General features: G+C 48.5%; 1 protein-coding gene across 1 annotated transcript; it reads left to right on the top strand.

Moving 5' to 3' along the window:
• Positions 1–5,877: 5,877 nt before the first annotated feature.
• LOC125168184 (gap junction beta-2 protein) lies at positions 5,878–11,374 on the top strand. The gene is made up of 2 exons (XM_047863091.1): positions 5,878–5,918; positions 9,336–11,374. The coding sequence occupies exon 2, from the start codon at positions 9,355–9,357 to the stop codon at positions 10,033–10,035; it is 681 nt and encodes a 226-aa protein (XP_047719047.1). The 5' UTR covers positions 5,878–5,918; positions 9,336–9,354; the 3' UTR covers positions 10,036–11,374.
• The last annotated feature ends 1,897 nt before the right edge of the window (positions 11,375–13,271 follow it).

Genomic DNA, 13,271 nt, shown 5'->3' with positions numbered 1-13,271 from the left:
TAACCTAGTATGTAATGTCATATAGCCTGTAAGAAAAAAAAAATGAGTGTTTCCCATCACATGGTGCTTGAGATGATACCAAGACCCTCCAGACTGACCACTACCATCTTTGTTGACGGTACACACTGTGAACGAGGCCCCCATAGTACTAAGAGAAGAGCCCTGTACTCTTAATTCCTCACTATCACTGGTTTATTTCAAAGGCAAAAAAGAAATCATAAAAGACGTTATGCTTATTGACTCCTCTTACCCAGAGCACCATAATTCAATCCATACTTTTGACCATAAAAGTCTCCATCTGGTTCTTTAAACACATAATCTGTTAAAAAGGCTGATCCATGACTTTTGAGCGGACTAGACATTACAGCATTACATGCATCTGTTTTTGACAATCCTATCAAGTTAGCGAAAGACCTAACCAAATGTTGCTCTTGCTTCTCACCCGTCCCACGAACCCAACATACTCAGATGGGAGAGGGGCATTCACACCGCATACTCAGATCGGAAAGAGGCAACAGGGAAGCAGATCTAATGGAAGGAGGTCATTTACCAGCCGGAACTAAAGTTCTTGAGCGATTCGACCACCAGTAACTCTCATCAGCTTGGGGTTTCTGGGACCTTGAGTCTGGGAACTCAAATACAACACAGCAGAGCTGGGAGGCTGCTCGGAGGGCCCAGATATCACTCCCTCGGTACACTCTTCACCTAGGCCACAGTGATATGTCTGTTTCTCTGGAAACGGAATGGCACAGTGACTTTCCGGCTTTTTGTGACAGGGATCTACAGCAAGAAGTACACTTTACATCGGGTCCAGTGCATACGTATGGATGTGAGTATGAAAACACAGGAAATATTTCATGAAACGTTTCATAGAATGTTGCTTAAACCCTAAGAGCAATTCATTCTGATATTTTCTATTCTGTCCTATTTCATTTAATTTGGTGGGGGCATGGGGAGGAAAGAAATTTATTTCTCAGGACAAGCAACACTGGACTAGAAGAAAAGATTATCCTTTTATCTCCCACTATCTTCCAAGTACGTGCATTTTACAAAAACTTCCTGGCAAGTCTTCCCAGCGCCATCTACTGTACCCTCTGGGTATTGCAAGTGACCCCCCCCCCTTTTTTTTTTCCCCTGGCACAAAGATATTTTTTTAAGGATGAGATTGTATCACAGAGCTCTACACACCAACATGTGCATAGAACACAGAACAGAAATGACTCCCCCAACACAGAAATGACTCCAAAATAGTTTAAGAAGTTTAGACTAATAGCTAACACACAAACCCAGTTCTGAATTGTCAGACCAAAGACTTCACATCCAATTCCAGAAGAGGGGCTTTCTAAGTCAGAGAACATCCATCTGATTGGAACCTCAGTAGCAAAACTGTCTGTGTAATCAGGGATTTCCAGAGAGTGACAAATTTAAATTCAGGACATTCTACACTAGCATTTCATAGAAATCTGCTGTAGTCTATCAAATACAATAACCAGGGAATCTCTCTGTAGTCCCTTGTCAAACCTCTGTCTGTGATTTTTTTACTAAGCAACTCATGAGTGTTTACTGTGCCCTAACTTATTCCAAAAGCTCTTTAAGATGATTTGTAACACAAACTAAAATGTAGAAATCTCTTTTGTTCCTTTGTGAATGGTGCAGAACTTCCATTTTGATAAGTCATCACAGCTTACAGAATTTAATTTTTATATTCACCAGAAATAAATTTTATCTACCAGTTTGCCTGTGGATTGATAGCTCTGGATTCGTTTCTGACAAACATGTGCTCTGATACAAATACATTTGGAAGTATCTTTGTAATTTCTCCATCATCTGCTTAAATAATCATAAAAGAGCTACACTGATGTATTTGCAAGTAAGAGCATACACTCCTCCAGTAAAACAAAAGAAATCAACTTATTTTACTACTGCCTTGCCACTGAGACACATTCAGCACCATGAATCTCCCCCAAATATTTTATGTGTGAATATAAGAATAGAATGAGGAACATGGAAAAACTTACAACAGTTTTAGTCACACTCAAAAGCTGGCATTTTTATGAGGTGACTTTAATTTGAAAGTGAAGAAAAGAATAAATTATTGAAGTCTGAGATCTTTTTTCTTAACTCTTTGAATGTAACAACTGATTTTTTTTTCCCCTAAGTGATTTGACATTAACAATTTTCAGGATACATAAATAAGGGTGTGGGTCAATGATGCAGAGGGAAATCATAGGGAAATGGCATTCTCCTGTAATAATTATTCACAAAAATTTTAAAGGCTTACTTTTAAAGATCACTCCTGCTTTTAAATCATATTATCATATGTAAGTAATTATTAATTACCCAGATATGCCAAGGGTTCATTATATCTTCAGTTTCCGACTGCTATTTTGAAGGAGGCTGAACTTTCTGGAATTTTTGCCAATTATTAATATGATGAATAATATTTCAATAGCCAAGTCAAGAGAGTGGGTCTAGACCAGTAGCTAACGACTCTAATAACTGATAGCTAAGAGACATTCAATGATTCTAACTCTTCCTAAAACTGCCAAGGTTTCGGACAGGGACTCCATTCTCTCACAAGTCTCTTCTTGTCTTGAAATATTTTCTGCTATCTCCTACATATGATTTGTGTGTCAGAAATTTCACTGAGACATTTTTTATATGCATTCAGATCATCCTTCCCAGAGGGCATCCAAGGGGCTGCCCCATTAGGCAGCTGGCAAGCAATCATCCATTAAAATATGTGAAGAAATATCATTTTTCTCACACTGATTTCTTACACAAGAACAACTTCTTTCCTTCTGGTCCATTTATAAAACAGCTGTCAAATTAAAACCCTGAATAGCTTCAAATATTCACATTTCACCTTACAACCTGACAACTGCATCACTTTAAATGCCTGCATACAAGTTCAACTCAATTATAAACACCTGGGGTTTGCCTGCTTGCTACTAAGCATGTACGTAAAAATATTCATCATATGTGTCTCTGACACTCCAAAGTGACAACGTGTGGCTGTAACAGATCTCATCAGTTAAGCATCAATAGCTACTCGCTACGTGCCCGAGTTTCCCTGGGAATTGCTTCATTCAAGACCGCTTCAGGAGACACCAGAGTTTTTTCCATAAAGCCGAGTCAAAAAACATTCTCTATATTGTTCAGTGCCTGCAGGTTAAGACGACAGAGGTATACCAATCAAGGAGCAGGCACGTGCGGGGCATCTGCTATGCTCCGGGCCCCGGGAAGCCTGGAGTGGAGGGCAGAGCTTTCTCCAGGGGCTGGTCGGTTTAAAGATGAAGACGTCTGAAAACAGGGGACAAAATTAAGGCTTATTTTCAGTGTTTCCATTTAACAAAGTAATGCTTTTAGCCCGAAGGAAAAAAAGACAGCAATAGGATTATGCTATTCACAAAATGATTACAGGATTTACAAAACTATTAATTTGTGGTGTGACCTCCTAATTGTAAGTCTAAGCTCATGTGGACATAACTTTAAATATCCCAACTTTTTTTCCATCGTACCTCTTCTTTTCTTCCTCCTCTACTCTGGAAGACACAAAAATATATATTTAAGATGTTCTGTCTTGAAGAAATTCAAGTCTGGTAAGGAAGAAAACACCAATACAGAAAACAATACAAATCACACAAAACAGAATAAAATCAGGTCGAGACTTAAGAGCTGCAGGAAGCCTAGCTACGTAGCCCCAAATAGGAGCAGCTGTGATATACAATTAGCCCACAACGCACACTAATTATGCAAATCAGGAGAGTAAGTCCGGGAAAACAAGGAAAAGGAAGTTGAACAGCAACCTATAATCAGGAGACACACACTAAAACCTAAGGTGAAATTTTTCAATGGGGGAAAGTGACTCAACTTGCAGTCTCCAAACCACCTTTACCAGCAAGCTTCCTACGATGGTTCTAGACCCTTCCTTCATTCTGACCCAAGCAGGGCTCTAACCGGTTCCTAAACAGTGCTGTTCCAGAAAGTAACTGAAGGGAGGAGCCAGCGGCCGGCTCCACAACGTCCACCCCCTCCACCCCGGCCCCCGTGCCCCCCACCTTCCACCCTGAGACGCCTCCTACCTCAACTGTGACGTGCGCTCAGACCCAGCAGGTTCATTCCTCCACTCCACCCGGCTTTGCCTTGTAATTTCTAAAGAGCCGGTTCATCACATATCTCAGATGGGCCATGCAAGGGCTTTGGGCAACTCTTGGGCCTCTGTCTCTTCATGAACAGACACTCCCTCCTAGACTAAGACTCAGAGCTGGAAGGTGGGGTCGCAACCACGGGGAAAAGCTCACATTCGCCCATACAAGAATGGCCTGAGTTGGCCCATGGCGACGGGGCACCAGTCTTACAAGGAAAAGTTAAGGCTTTCACGCCAATGGTGATAATCATGGGAAATCCGTTTTTGAGGCTGGATCTGCGCTGTCAGGATGAATCATCATCTTTGCTTAACATAACACTGAGCCTGAGAACGGCTTGCCCACCCTTCCACACTGGCCGCTCTTTGCAGAAATCAAGGTACCTGGGCAGTGACAGCCACCCACAATAGCTTGGCGCTATTTCCCCAACGCGTCCTGCTCTGGCAGTTTCGGTGCTCCATCCACTGGATTTGTGCACATCCCCCTTCTGTCAACCTGCATCTCGAGACAGCGAAATACCCGACCAAATGGGAACCATGAGACTTCCTAATGCTGGATGAAGCTTCCGGGAGAACTGAGCGGGCCCAGGATCCGCCCCCCTTTCATGGTGTGCGCGTGCAGGGAAAGGAGGGGTGGGTAGATGTCATTCATAGCCTCTATTTTCCGAATCGTCTGGGTCGCCCCCGCCCCAAAGCGAGCAACTAACTGCCTTGCGATTTCTCCGCTGCGGGAGGAGGAGGAAGCGGCAGGGCCCAGGGGGGCACCGTCTGCCGGGGCGCGCATGGCGGCACGTCCAGGGCCCACGGAGACGCCCGTGCCAGCCTCGGCAAGAGCAAGACTTGTCTCCCCCAGCCGCCTCCGACCCTAGCCCTTAGCATATTGTTGAGCGTGGTCGAATCAAAAAGGGAATCCAGGCAGGCGCTGGCTGAGTTTGCCCGTGAGATTCTGGGGGGAGAAAGAAGCAGGGACTTGGCCAGCCCTGGTGGCCCACCCGCCTGCCACTCCGAACCCAAAATCCAAGGCGGGAACAGACCCTGTGTCGCCGCCCCGCAGCGGAACTGGAACCTCCACAGCCTGAGCTTCAATCTTCAAACCGTCGGGAACTCCTGTTTTCCCAATAATTAAAAAACAAGTAAAGCAGAGCTTTAAATACAAGAGTACTCTTTGGACTAAAGCAGAATAACAATAACAGCAACAACGACTGTCCTTTAACCCCACCCATCCCCAAAATGCGGGGAGCCGAGGCTTGGGGCTTTGCGTCCTCCTCTGGTCGCCAGGTCCAGCCCCCCGCCGCTCGGACCCTGGGCGGAGGGGCTGGGGGGGCGGGGAGTGGCGCGCACGGCGCTCAGGGGTGCTTGGGGCACTGTGCGGCCCGGGCTCCCCGGGACCTCGAGGGGCGATGGGGGGCGTCGGGGTCCCGGAAAGCCCCGGCTACGGGGGAGGCCCCGCGCGCCCCGCCCGCAGCAGGGGAGGGAGGCCGGGCAGCGAGGTGCCGCCCCCTCCGTAACTTTCTAAATGGCTTTGGGGGAAGAGGCGGAGTGTCGGGTGCGGTTAAAAGGCGTCGCTGGAGCAGGCAGGTGTCGAGGACCCGTAGCGCCCGGCGCGCTCCGCACTCCGGGACTCCCAGCCAGTCGGCGGCGCCCCAGCCCGCAGCGAGCGCGGAGGCGGCCCCGGCCAGGACCGGCCCAGACCCCGCCAGAGCGCCCCGCCGCCACCCGGGACCCCCTCGCCGCCCGCCCCCGGCCCCGCCGAGCGCTCCCTCCCGCACAGGTGAGGCCGCGCCGCAAGTGCGCCCGACTCTTGGCGCCCCGGGGACAGCTAGGGCTGGGGGACCCGGCGCCGGGAGGGGCCCCGGGACGGCCTAGGGCCGGGGCACCCGGCGCCAGGTGGGACCCCGGGACGGCCTAGGGCCGGGGACCCCGCGCCAGGAGGGACGGCCGGGACTGGGGGACCCGGCGCCGGGAGGGACCCCGGGACGGCCTAGGGCCAGGGGACCCCGCGCCAGGAAGGACGGCCTAGGGCTGGGGCACCCGGCGCCAGGTGGGACCCCGGGACGGCCTAGGGCCGGGGACCCCGCGCCAAGAAGGACGGCCGGGACTGGGGGACCCGGCCGCGTCCGGGCAACCCGGATCCCGCGAGCTGGACACGCGCGCTGAGGCCCCTGCGCCGTCCCTGTCCCGGGCGGTCGCGGCAGCGGACCTGGGGCGGGGAGGCGAGGGGCGAGCGCGGACGTCTGGAAAGGGAGCGGCTCAGGCCGAGCTCTGAAATTCGAATCGGGCTGCTCGGGCCGGATTTGCAGCAGCGCCGGAGAAGGGGACGTGGTAACCGAAGCCGGGGCCGTGACCGGGCCGGGCGCGCGGGGCGGGGGAGGGGACCGTTCCGGCTCAGCGTGACGAGTGTCGAGACACTCCTGGGGGAGATTCTCGCTCTGCTGCCCGGTCGCCGTAACTGCGGCCACCTGACCTGTTCCGTTGGCCGAAGGATTAGTTCAGAAAGTTGCAGAAAGTCGTGGGCAAAGCAGGAAGCCTTCGCAGCAGGAAACTGACCTTCACCTGCTCGCGCTGCCCTGGGGAGGGAAGTCACTCGGGTCGAGGTCCGGCCGGATTAACTAGCACTCCCTGCCCCCGCGAGCCCGGAGACCTAGACCGCAGCCTGAACCTGAGGTTAGTTGGGTTGCTTGCCTTTTTCCTCAACAGTCAAGAGCGTTTGTCCCCAGGTGGCGTTTCCCAGCTGGAAAGAACGCTCTCAGGACACTTTTTACAGACGAGGTAGCCTGCAGCTGAGAAGCGTGTTCTGTAGGACGGGCCGCGTTAGCCCTTCGGTGCCCCCTCACTGGCAGGAGGAAATAAACCCAAAAGGCGTGTGTCCTCCAAGCTTTCCGACAGGCGGACACGTAGGACCACGACCCCTTACTTGGGACTCTGTCTTGCGCGATGGGTGGCGACGGCCATGTCCCCATTAGTCCTTTGGGTCTCTTTCAAATGTAGTGTGCTTAGTCAGTCACAGTTACAGACACCTGTGAGGGGGTGGGGGCGCTCTGTGGAGAGGTCAACCATCCGAAAGTGAGGACTGAGAAGAAGGTAAAGGGGTCAAGAGCTCCTCTTGCCTTTTCTGGGACCTGGTGATTCACCCGGTGCCTTCCCCGAAGACCTGAAGCAGCTTCTCAACCCACTTCTGGCCCAACTCCAGACAATGACAGGGTGGTGTGGGCCGGGTAGGAGCCTGCCCATGACCCATCTGCCAGGTCAGGGAAGGCAGGAGGGCAGCTCCCTGGGTGATCTGAATGCCGAGGACAATTCCATCCTGTTTGGCTAGTCCATCTTGACCTATCACCCCTGTCTCTCCTGCGGAGCGCATTGTAATTTGCTCCTTTTCCTAAGAGGATCTTTAAAGCAGATCCTTTAAAGGATCAAGAGCTTTACAAAACGACAGTATCTTTCTCAGCTGATGGTGACTGGACTGGTTTACAAAAGAGCATGTGATCCTTGGTAGCACAGAAGAGGCCAAGGCGTAAGGACCACCCTAGATTTTTAGTCGGACGTATTGACTTAAACCAGGGACAGTTTATTTCGGTGAGTGTTCTGCTCTCCACTCGGTGCTGATGAAGAACCGGACTGTCTAATTTCATGATACTGTTTGGTTCAAAGATGAATTTTGCTTCACCTGAGGACCTCCCAGACAGTCTGTATCTAAAGGGTCGGGGCTGAACCCAGACTAAACCACAGTTGCTTCCAGTCGATGTGTCTCTTTGTCAAGCTGAGTAGGTCTAAATGTGTCTCAAGCATATTTCAATCTTCCGTAATTTTTGTGTCTGTGACTCTTCTCCGTGTCTCTCCTGCCTCCTCTGACCAGGATGGCGTCGGATGGCTCCGGCCGGATCTTAGTGCCCCACAGCAGTGCCCAAGATGGGGTGCAGTGACGAAAGGCATTCGTTCCCAGCTTGCTTAGGAAGTCCATCAGGAAATGGGACCCAACTTGTTCCAAGTGGGGAGAGCATGATGCTTTTAAATAAGGGAAGAAGGAGGATTCACTACCAGCTTAGAAGGGGTGGAAAACCGATCACTCACCAGAGTTGTGGAGAGGTGGGATCTTGTTTACAAGAGGGGTTGATTGAGACAGTTGGGCTGTAACTACGAATAAATGAAGGCAGTTCATATCCTGGGATGAAGAGAAAGCCACTGTCTCATGGCAGATTGATCACAGGCTTCTCCAAATCCCTTTTCCATGAGTAGCAGGCTTTGGTTCTGAACTTCAATACAGTGACTCATCTTGTAGGGCCGGTGACCGGGGAATCACGGAGTTAAATTTGCTGTCCTTTTTCTTAATGTGCACCTTTAGAAACGCCTCTAAATTAAAGCCATGACCCAAAATGCACAATTACAGCCGTCACCAAACAGCTGTATCCCTCAGGACTAACCGAGCAAATCAGTCCCACCCCACCGTGGCAGTGAGGACCAGCCATCCAGACACAGAAAGTATGTGCAAAAATCCATGCATCGTGGCTTTCCTCCATGGGGAGACTAATTTTCACCTGTTCCTTTTCATATAGAAAAAGGAAGTGAAGGCTTCTGTGAAATTTTAACCTGGGAGTGCCTCAAATGTAAACTTTACCACCGGTAACAGTCATTTCACTGTTACATCCCAAATCCATGAAAGTGAACCGAAATGTTTTCGAGGAAGGTAGCTCTGCAGGGAGTTGGTCTGTTGGCCTTTAAGGCAAGGCCGGCCTCAGCCAGCCTCGGTCCCGGTGGTACCATCCAAAACCTGAGGCTATCGGGCAGAAGTAACAGGCGGGTCCCGTTCAGGTGCTGAGTGACCCGCGCAGTCCGCAGAGTGCAGAGTTCGGTCAGCACTAATCAGTGCCTTTAAGTTAGCAAGTACTTTTGCCGTGGCGCTCCTCCCCCACCCCCCGCATCTCTGTTATGTGCCAAGCACGGGGCGAATTCTTCCCGGGAACACGCTAGTCTTTATTAGACAACACATACGAACACGTTCCAGGTGGTTTGGGAACTATGCGTCTAATCGCTGGGCTGGTTTTGTTTTCATCGTTTTGGGTGAGGTTGCGTAAGAGTTGGTATTTGCTCGCGAGGCGGTTTAAGAGTGCTCACTTACCGGGGACCCGGAGAAGTCTCCCCAGTTCCGTCCTGACGAGTCACGCCTGTGTTGGGTTCGCTTTGCCTTTTCCAGCACACACGGCCCGGAGGAGATGGATTGGAGCACGCTGCAGACCATTCTGGGGGGCGTCAACAAACACTCCACCAGTATTGGGAAAATCTGGCTCACCGTCCTCTTCATTTTCCGCATCATGATCCTTGTCGTAGCCGCGAAGGAAGTGTGGGGAGATGAGCAAGCCGATTTCGTCTGCAACACTCTACAGCCTGGGTGCAAAAATGTGTGCTACGATCACTATTTCCCGATCTCTCACATCCGACTCTGGGCTCTCCAGCTGATCTTCGTGTCCACGCCGGCTCTCCTGGTGGCCATGCATGTTGCATACCGGAGACACGAGAAGAAAAGGAAGTTCATTAAGGGGGAGATAAAGAACGAATTTAAGGACATTGAAGAGATCAAAAGCCAGAAGGTCCGTATCGAAGGGTCACTGTGGTGGACCTACACCAGCAGCATCTTCTTCCGCGTCATCTTTGAAGCAGTCTTCATGTACGTCTTCTACATCATGTACGACGGGTTCTCCATGCAGCGCTTGGTGAAGTGCAACGCGTGGCCTTGTCCCAATACAGTGGACTGCTTTGTTTCCAGGCCCACGGAGAAGACCGTCTTTACGGTTTTCATGATCGCGGTGTCTGGAATTTGCATCCTGCTAAATGTCACCGAATTGTGTTATTTGCTAATTAGATATTGTTCTGGAAAGTCCAAAAAACCAGTTTAACGCATTACCCAGCCAGTGGATAAAAGAGAGGGTGAAAAGGAGGAGGCACAGACAGGTGCTTTGCTGTCAAGGCACAGTCACCAGCATTTCCCGAGATACAGATTCCTATCTTAAACGCAACCATTTGAAACTGCTCTGGATGTCAGTGAAACTCCAGATGCCTCCAACAGAGCTCTCCTCTCCTAAAGCTTGAAAACAAAGGCATGATTCTGTGCCTATACTGATTTTCACTAAAATTAGTTCCAGTGAGGCCCCAGGCCGCTAGGGCTTGTGGGTGTAGGCTGTCTCCTATTTTAAACAAAGGACATCAGCATTTCTTTCTCTTTCTTGGAGGAAAGGAGAGAAACGCCAGGTTCTAAAGAGGATGCTGAGAAGGTTTGCTTGATCTCCTTAAGGGTCTCTTTGCCGTTTTCCCTGAATTAAAGGTGAACGTAGAGATTCTTGGTTCTTTTATTCACTTGGGGAGTTTTAGTCTGTAACAGTGGACAGGGTTATCTAACGCTTCAAACTCTGTTGTGCTTTTTTAAGTGAAAACTTTAAAATGGGATAGATGTTCTTTTGATCTGTAAGATGTTCTGAAAACCATGATATGTTCACCCTATTTCAAAGGCTCAGATTCTGATATGCAAACGGTGTGCAATTAGATACTGTCATTGAGTTTAAAATAGAGCCTTTCGGTTATGAGTAATTTGCAGCGCCCCTGCGAGGCTGGTGGCTGTATTCATTGTGGTACGTAGCCCATAAAAGCATTTCAGCCTCTCACACGTGAAACGAACTAGAAGTTCTTAGGGGTGGCTTGTATTAGCAAAGAGCCTTATTTCAAAAACTTAGGTGTAATTTTGCATGAGAAGTACACGCTGGATGGACCACCAGCTACTACTGACTACAGGCTGGGGCAAGCCACCCTCTCTACAGTGTTTGCCCTTTCCATTACTGTGGTCAACAGTGGGAGCACTGATTTAAAGAGGTTGCTTGGGAATGCTTCATTGCCACAGTACAATTTAATGGTGCAGAACAAAATGGGGGGAGTGGTAGTTACTGTTTTTAAAGAATAGATGGAAACAAAATTTTAAAGAATTTAGATGGACTCAAAATTCTAATGATTAAAAATGAGTTTCATCTACTTCAAAAGTTTGCTTCCCTCTTTAGCATCCGGTTTTCTTAAGTGAAAATAGAATTGGTAGGCATTTGTTTTTAAATAGAAATTAGAGTTTAGATAAATATTTAGGTGTTCTATGGGACAAACTGGACCCTAATATTATCACTGTGCTTGACATGGTCTCCAAAAAATGGTACTCGACATACTTTCATGAGGGTAAACACTTTTCTGTCGCCAAGAATAGCACTGTAAAAACATTTTGTAATAATAAATCATAGCTTTAATTACATGCTTGTAACTAAATAATTTTGTAATGTCTCAAATGTCATTTAAAATATTAAATATAATTAATTCGTAAAATAACTATTTAAAATCTCTTATAGTTTTTAATAGAAGAGCAGATTTTATTTTAACCCATAGCCAGTGTTCTATGTTAATATTTTATATTTTATAACACCAACTCGGTAAATTACCAGGGTGTCTATCCACCATTCTGGGATTCTTCTGCCCCGGGTACAGGAAAGCCTCTGTCACCAGAAAGATTGACAGGAGAGGGGGAAAGAGTATTTTTGTCCAGCCGCATGCTCGCCTCCAACAGGTTTTTGACAAACACACGTGCAGCACGACGTGTGGACCGGATTTGTAACCTGCAGGATGCCAAGTTGGGTTCACGTGACAGGTTTGGCTCCTAGAAGAATCACGGGAGCTGAAAATGTCATTCATGGTGAAGTTCGGCTGAGGCATGAGAAAAATTCTATAAGGGGTCTTTTCTGGGAGATGTACTTTCTGTATGTTTGTAGGTAATCGAATCTGGTCTGATGAAGCTGCTCCGCATTCCTTATCGCCCATTTCTATGGGAAATAAGCCTGTAGGCAGGCCAGCCTGTCCTGTGTGTGGGAGTGCTTGCTGTCTGCGGGCCTGCCTGCCTCCAGGGGCTCTCCACCAGCCGGCCAACAGCGGCTGTGTCTTTTCAGTAGGAGGAACCTTGAGCCCAAGGACCTCAGCATTTTACACATAAATACTTAGGAATGTCTTTTATGGAGAACCGTATGCCATGCGCTTGCTTTCTAAATGGATTTAAGAGGACAAAAAAATAGCCAACTTTCATCCAGGTAATAGAAAAGAGAAAAATAGTCCCTGGTCATCTTCCAAAGTGCTCTGCACACAGGCTGTTAAAATGGCACATTATTTTTAAGATAGATGTGTTCATTCTTATAAGCTGTGAAGGTTGTTACTCTCAAGGTTTTAAAAGACTAGACCAAAATAATTCCAGATCACTACTGACCACTTTGAAGAGCTTATAGAGAGGTCTGGCCACACACCTGAAAATTAGAGCTTGAACTTTGAACATGAATTTAATCCTCAGTACATATCTCGAATTTATCATTTGTGCTAGGTAAGAAAAACCTCTGTTTGGGGCTTTTGTTTTTGTTTTTCAAAAGGCACCACCAAAAGACCCTGGGCCGGCCTGATTGCATCAAGGCCATTGGCCAGCCTCCAGGAAGGCCTCCGCACTGGCTGGGCATCCACGTATTTGACCTTGAAAGCTTGTGAAACGGTGGGTGCGGCCCAGCTGCCAATTTATCTGGCACAAGGTTTGCTAGTAAGCTGGCACTCGTGGTCTCAACTCTTCCGTAGATGCACAACTGTCAAAAGGCGGGTGGCAACTGGCAGTGAGTGAATGAGGGCCGACTCAGGAGGACGCAGGAGTATTCTCCAGGGTGGCCTGGCCCGAGCTGACCATCACTGCTGTCACCGACCTCAGCAGTCAACTAGACAGCAGCAGGCAACGTGCCAAAAGGGGCGTCTGGTGGGTGTTGCAAGAGCTCACTTAATTCTCCAGACCTCAGTTCTCTCATCTTACAATGGGCTTACTGTACTTTCCAAGGTTAATGGAAAGCTAAGTAAGACAATTTATGTGAAAGCTTTCTACGTAGTGAAGTGCTAAGTAAAATATTGCCATCTGTGTTCCATGAGATAGATCCCAAGGTGGAAAGATGATGGGTGGTATTTTAGATAGAAATGACTCAAGCAGAGCTTGACAAACTGGAAGCTGGAAAAAAAATGGCACATTTGTACTAAATCTGATGTAAGCACAATAGAGAGGAGAGGCTAGGTGCAAAAGTCATGGCATAAA

The sequence above is a fragment of the Prionailurus viverrinus genome, chromosome A1 (assembly GCF_022837055.1).
Source record: "Prionailurus viverrinus isolate Anna chromosome A1, UM_Priviv_1.0, whole genome shotgun sequence".
In the NCBI taxonomy this organism is placed as follows: domain Eukaryota; kingdom Metazoa; phylum Chordata; class Mammalia; order Carnivora; family Felidae; genus Prionailurus; species Prionailurus viverrinus.
The sequence above is the reverse complement of the archived record's forward strand: the minus strand, read 5'-3'. Positions and strand labels throughout refer to the sequence as shown.

Excerpts from the sequence above, each read along its gene's own strand:
- LOC125168184 (XM_047863091.1), top strand. The coding sequence starts at position 9,355 with ATGGATTGGAGCACGCTGCAGACCATTCTGGGGGGCGTCAACAAACAC.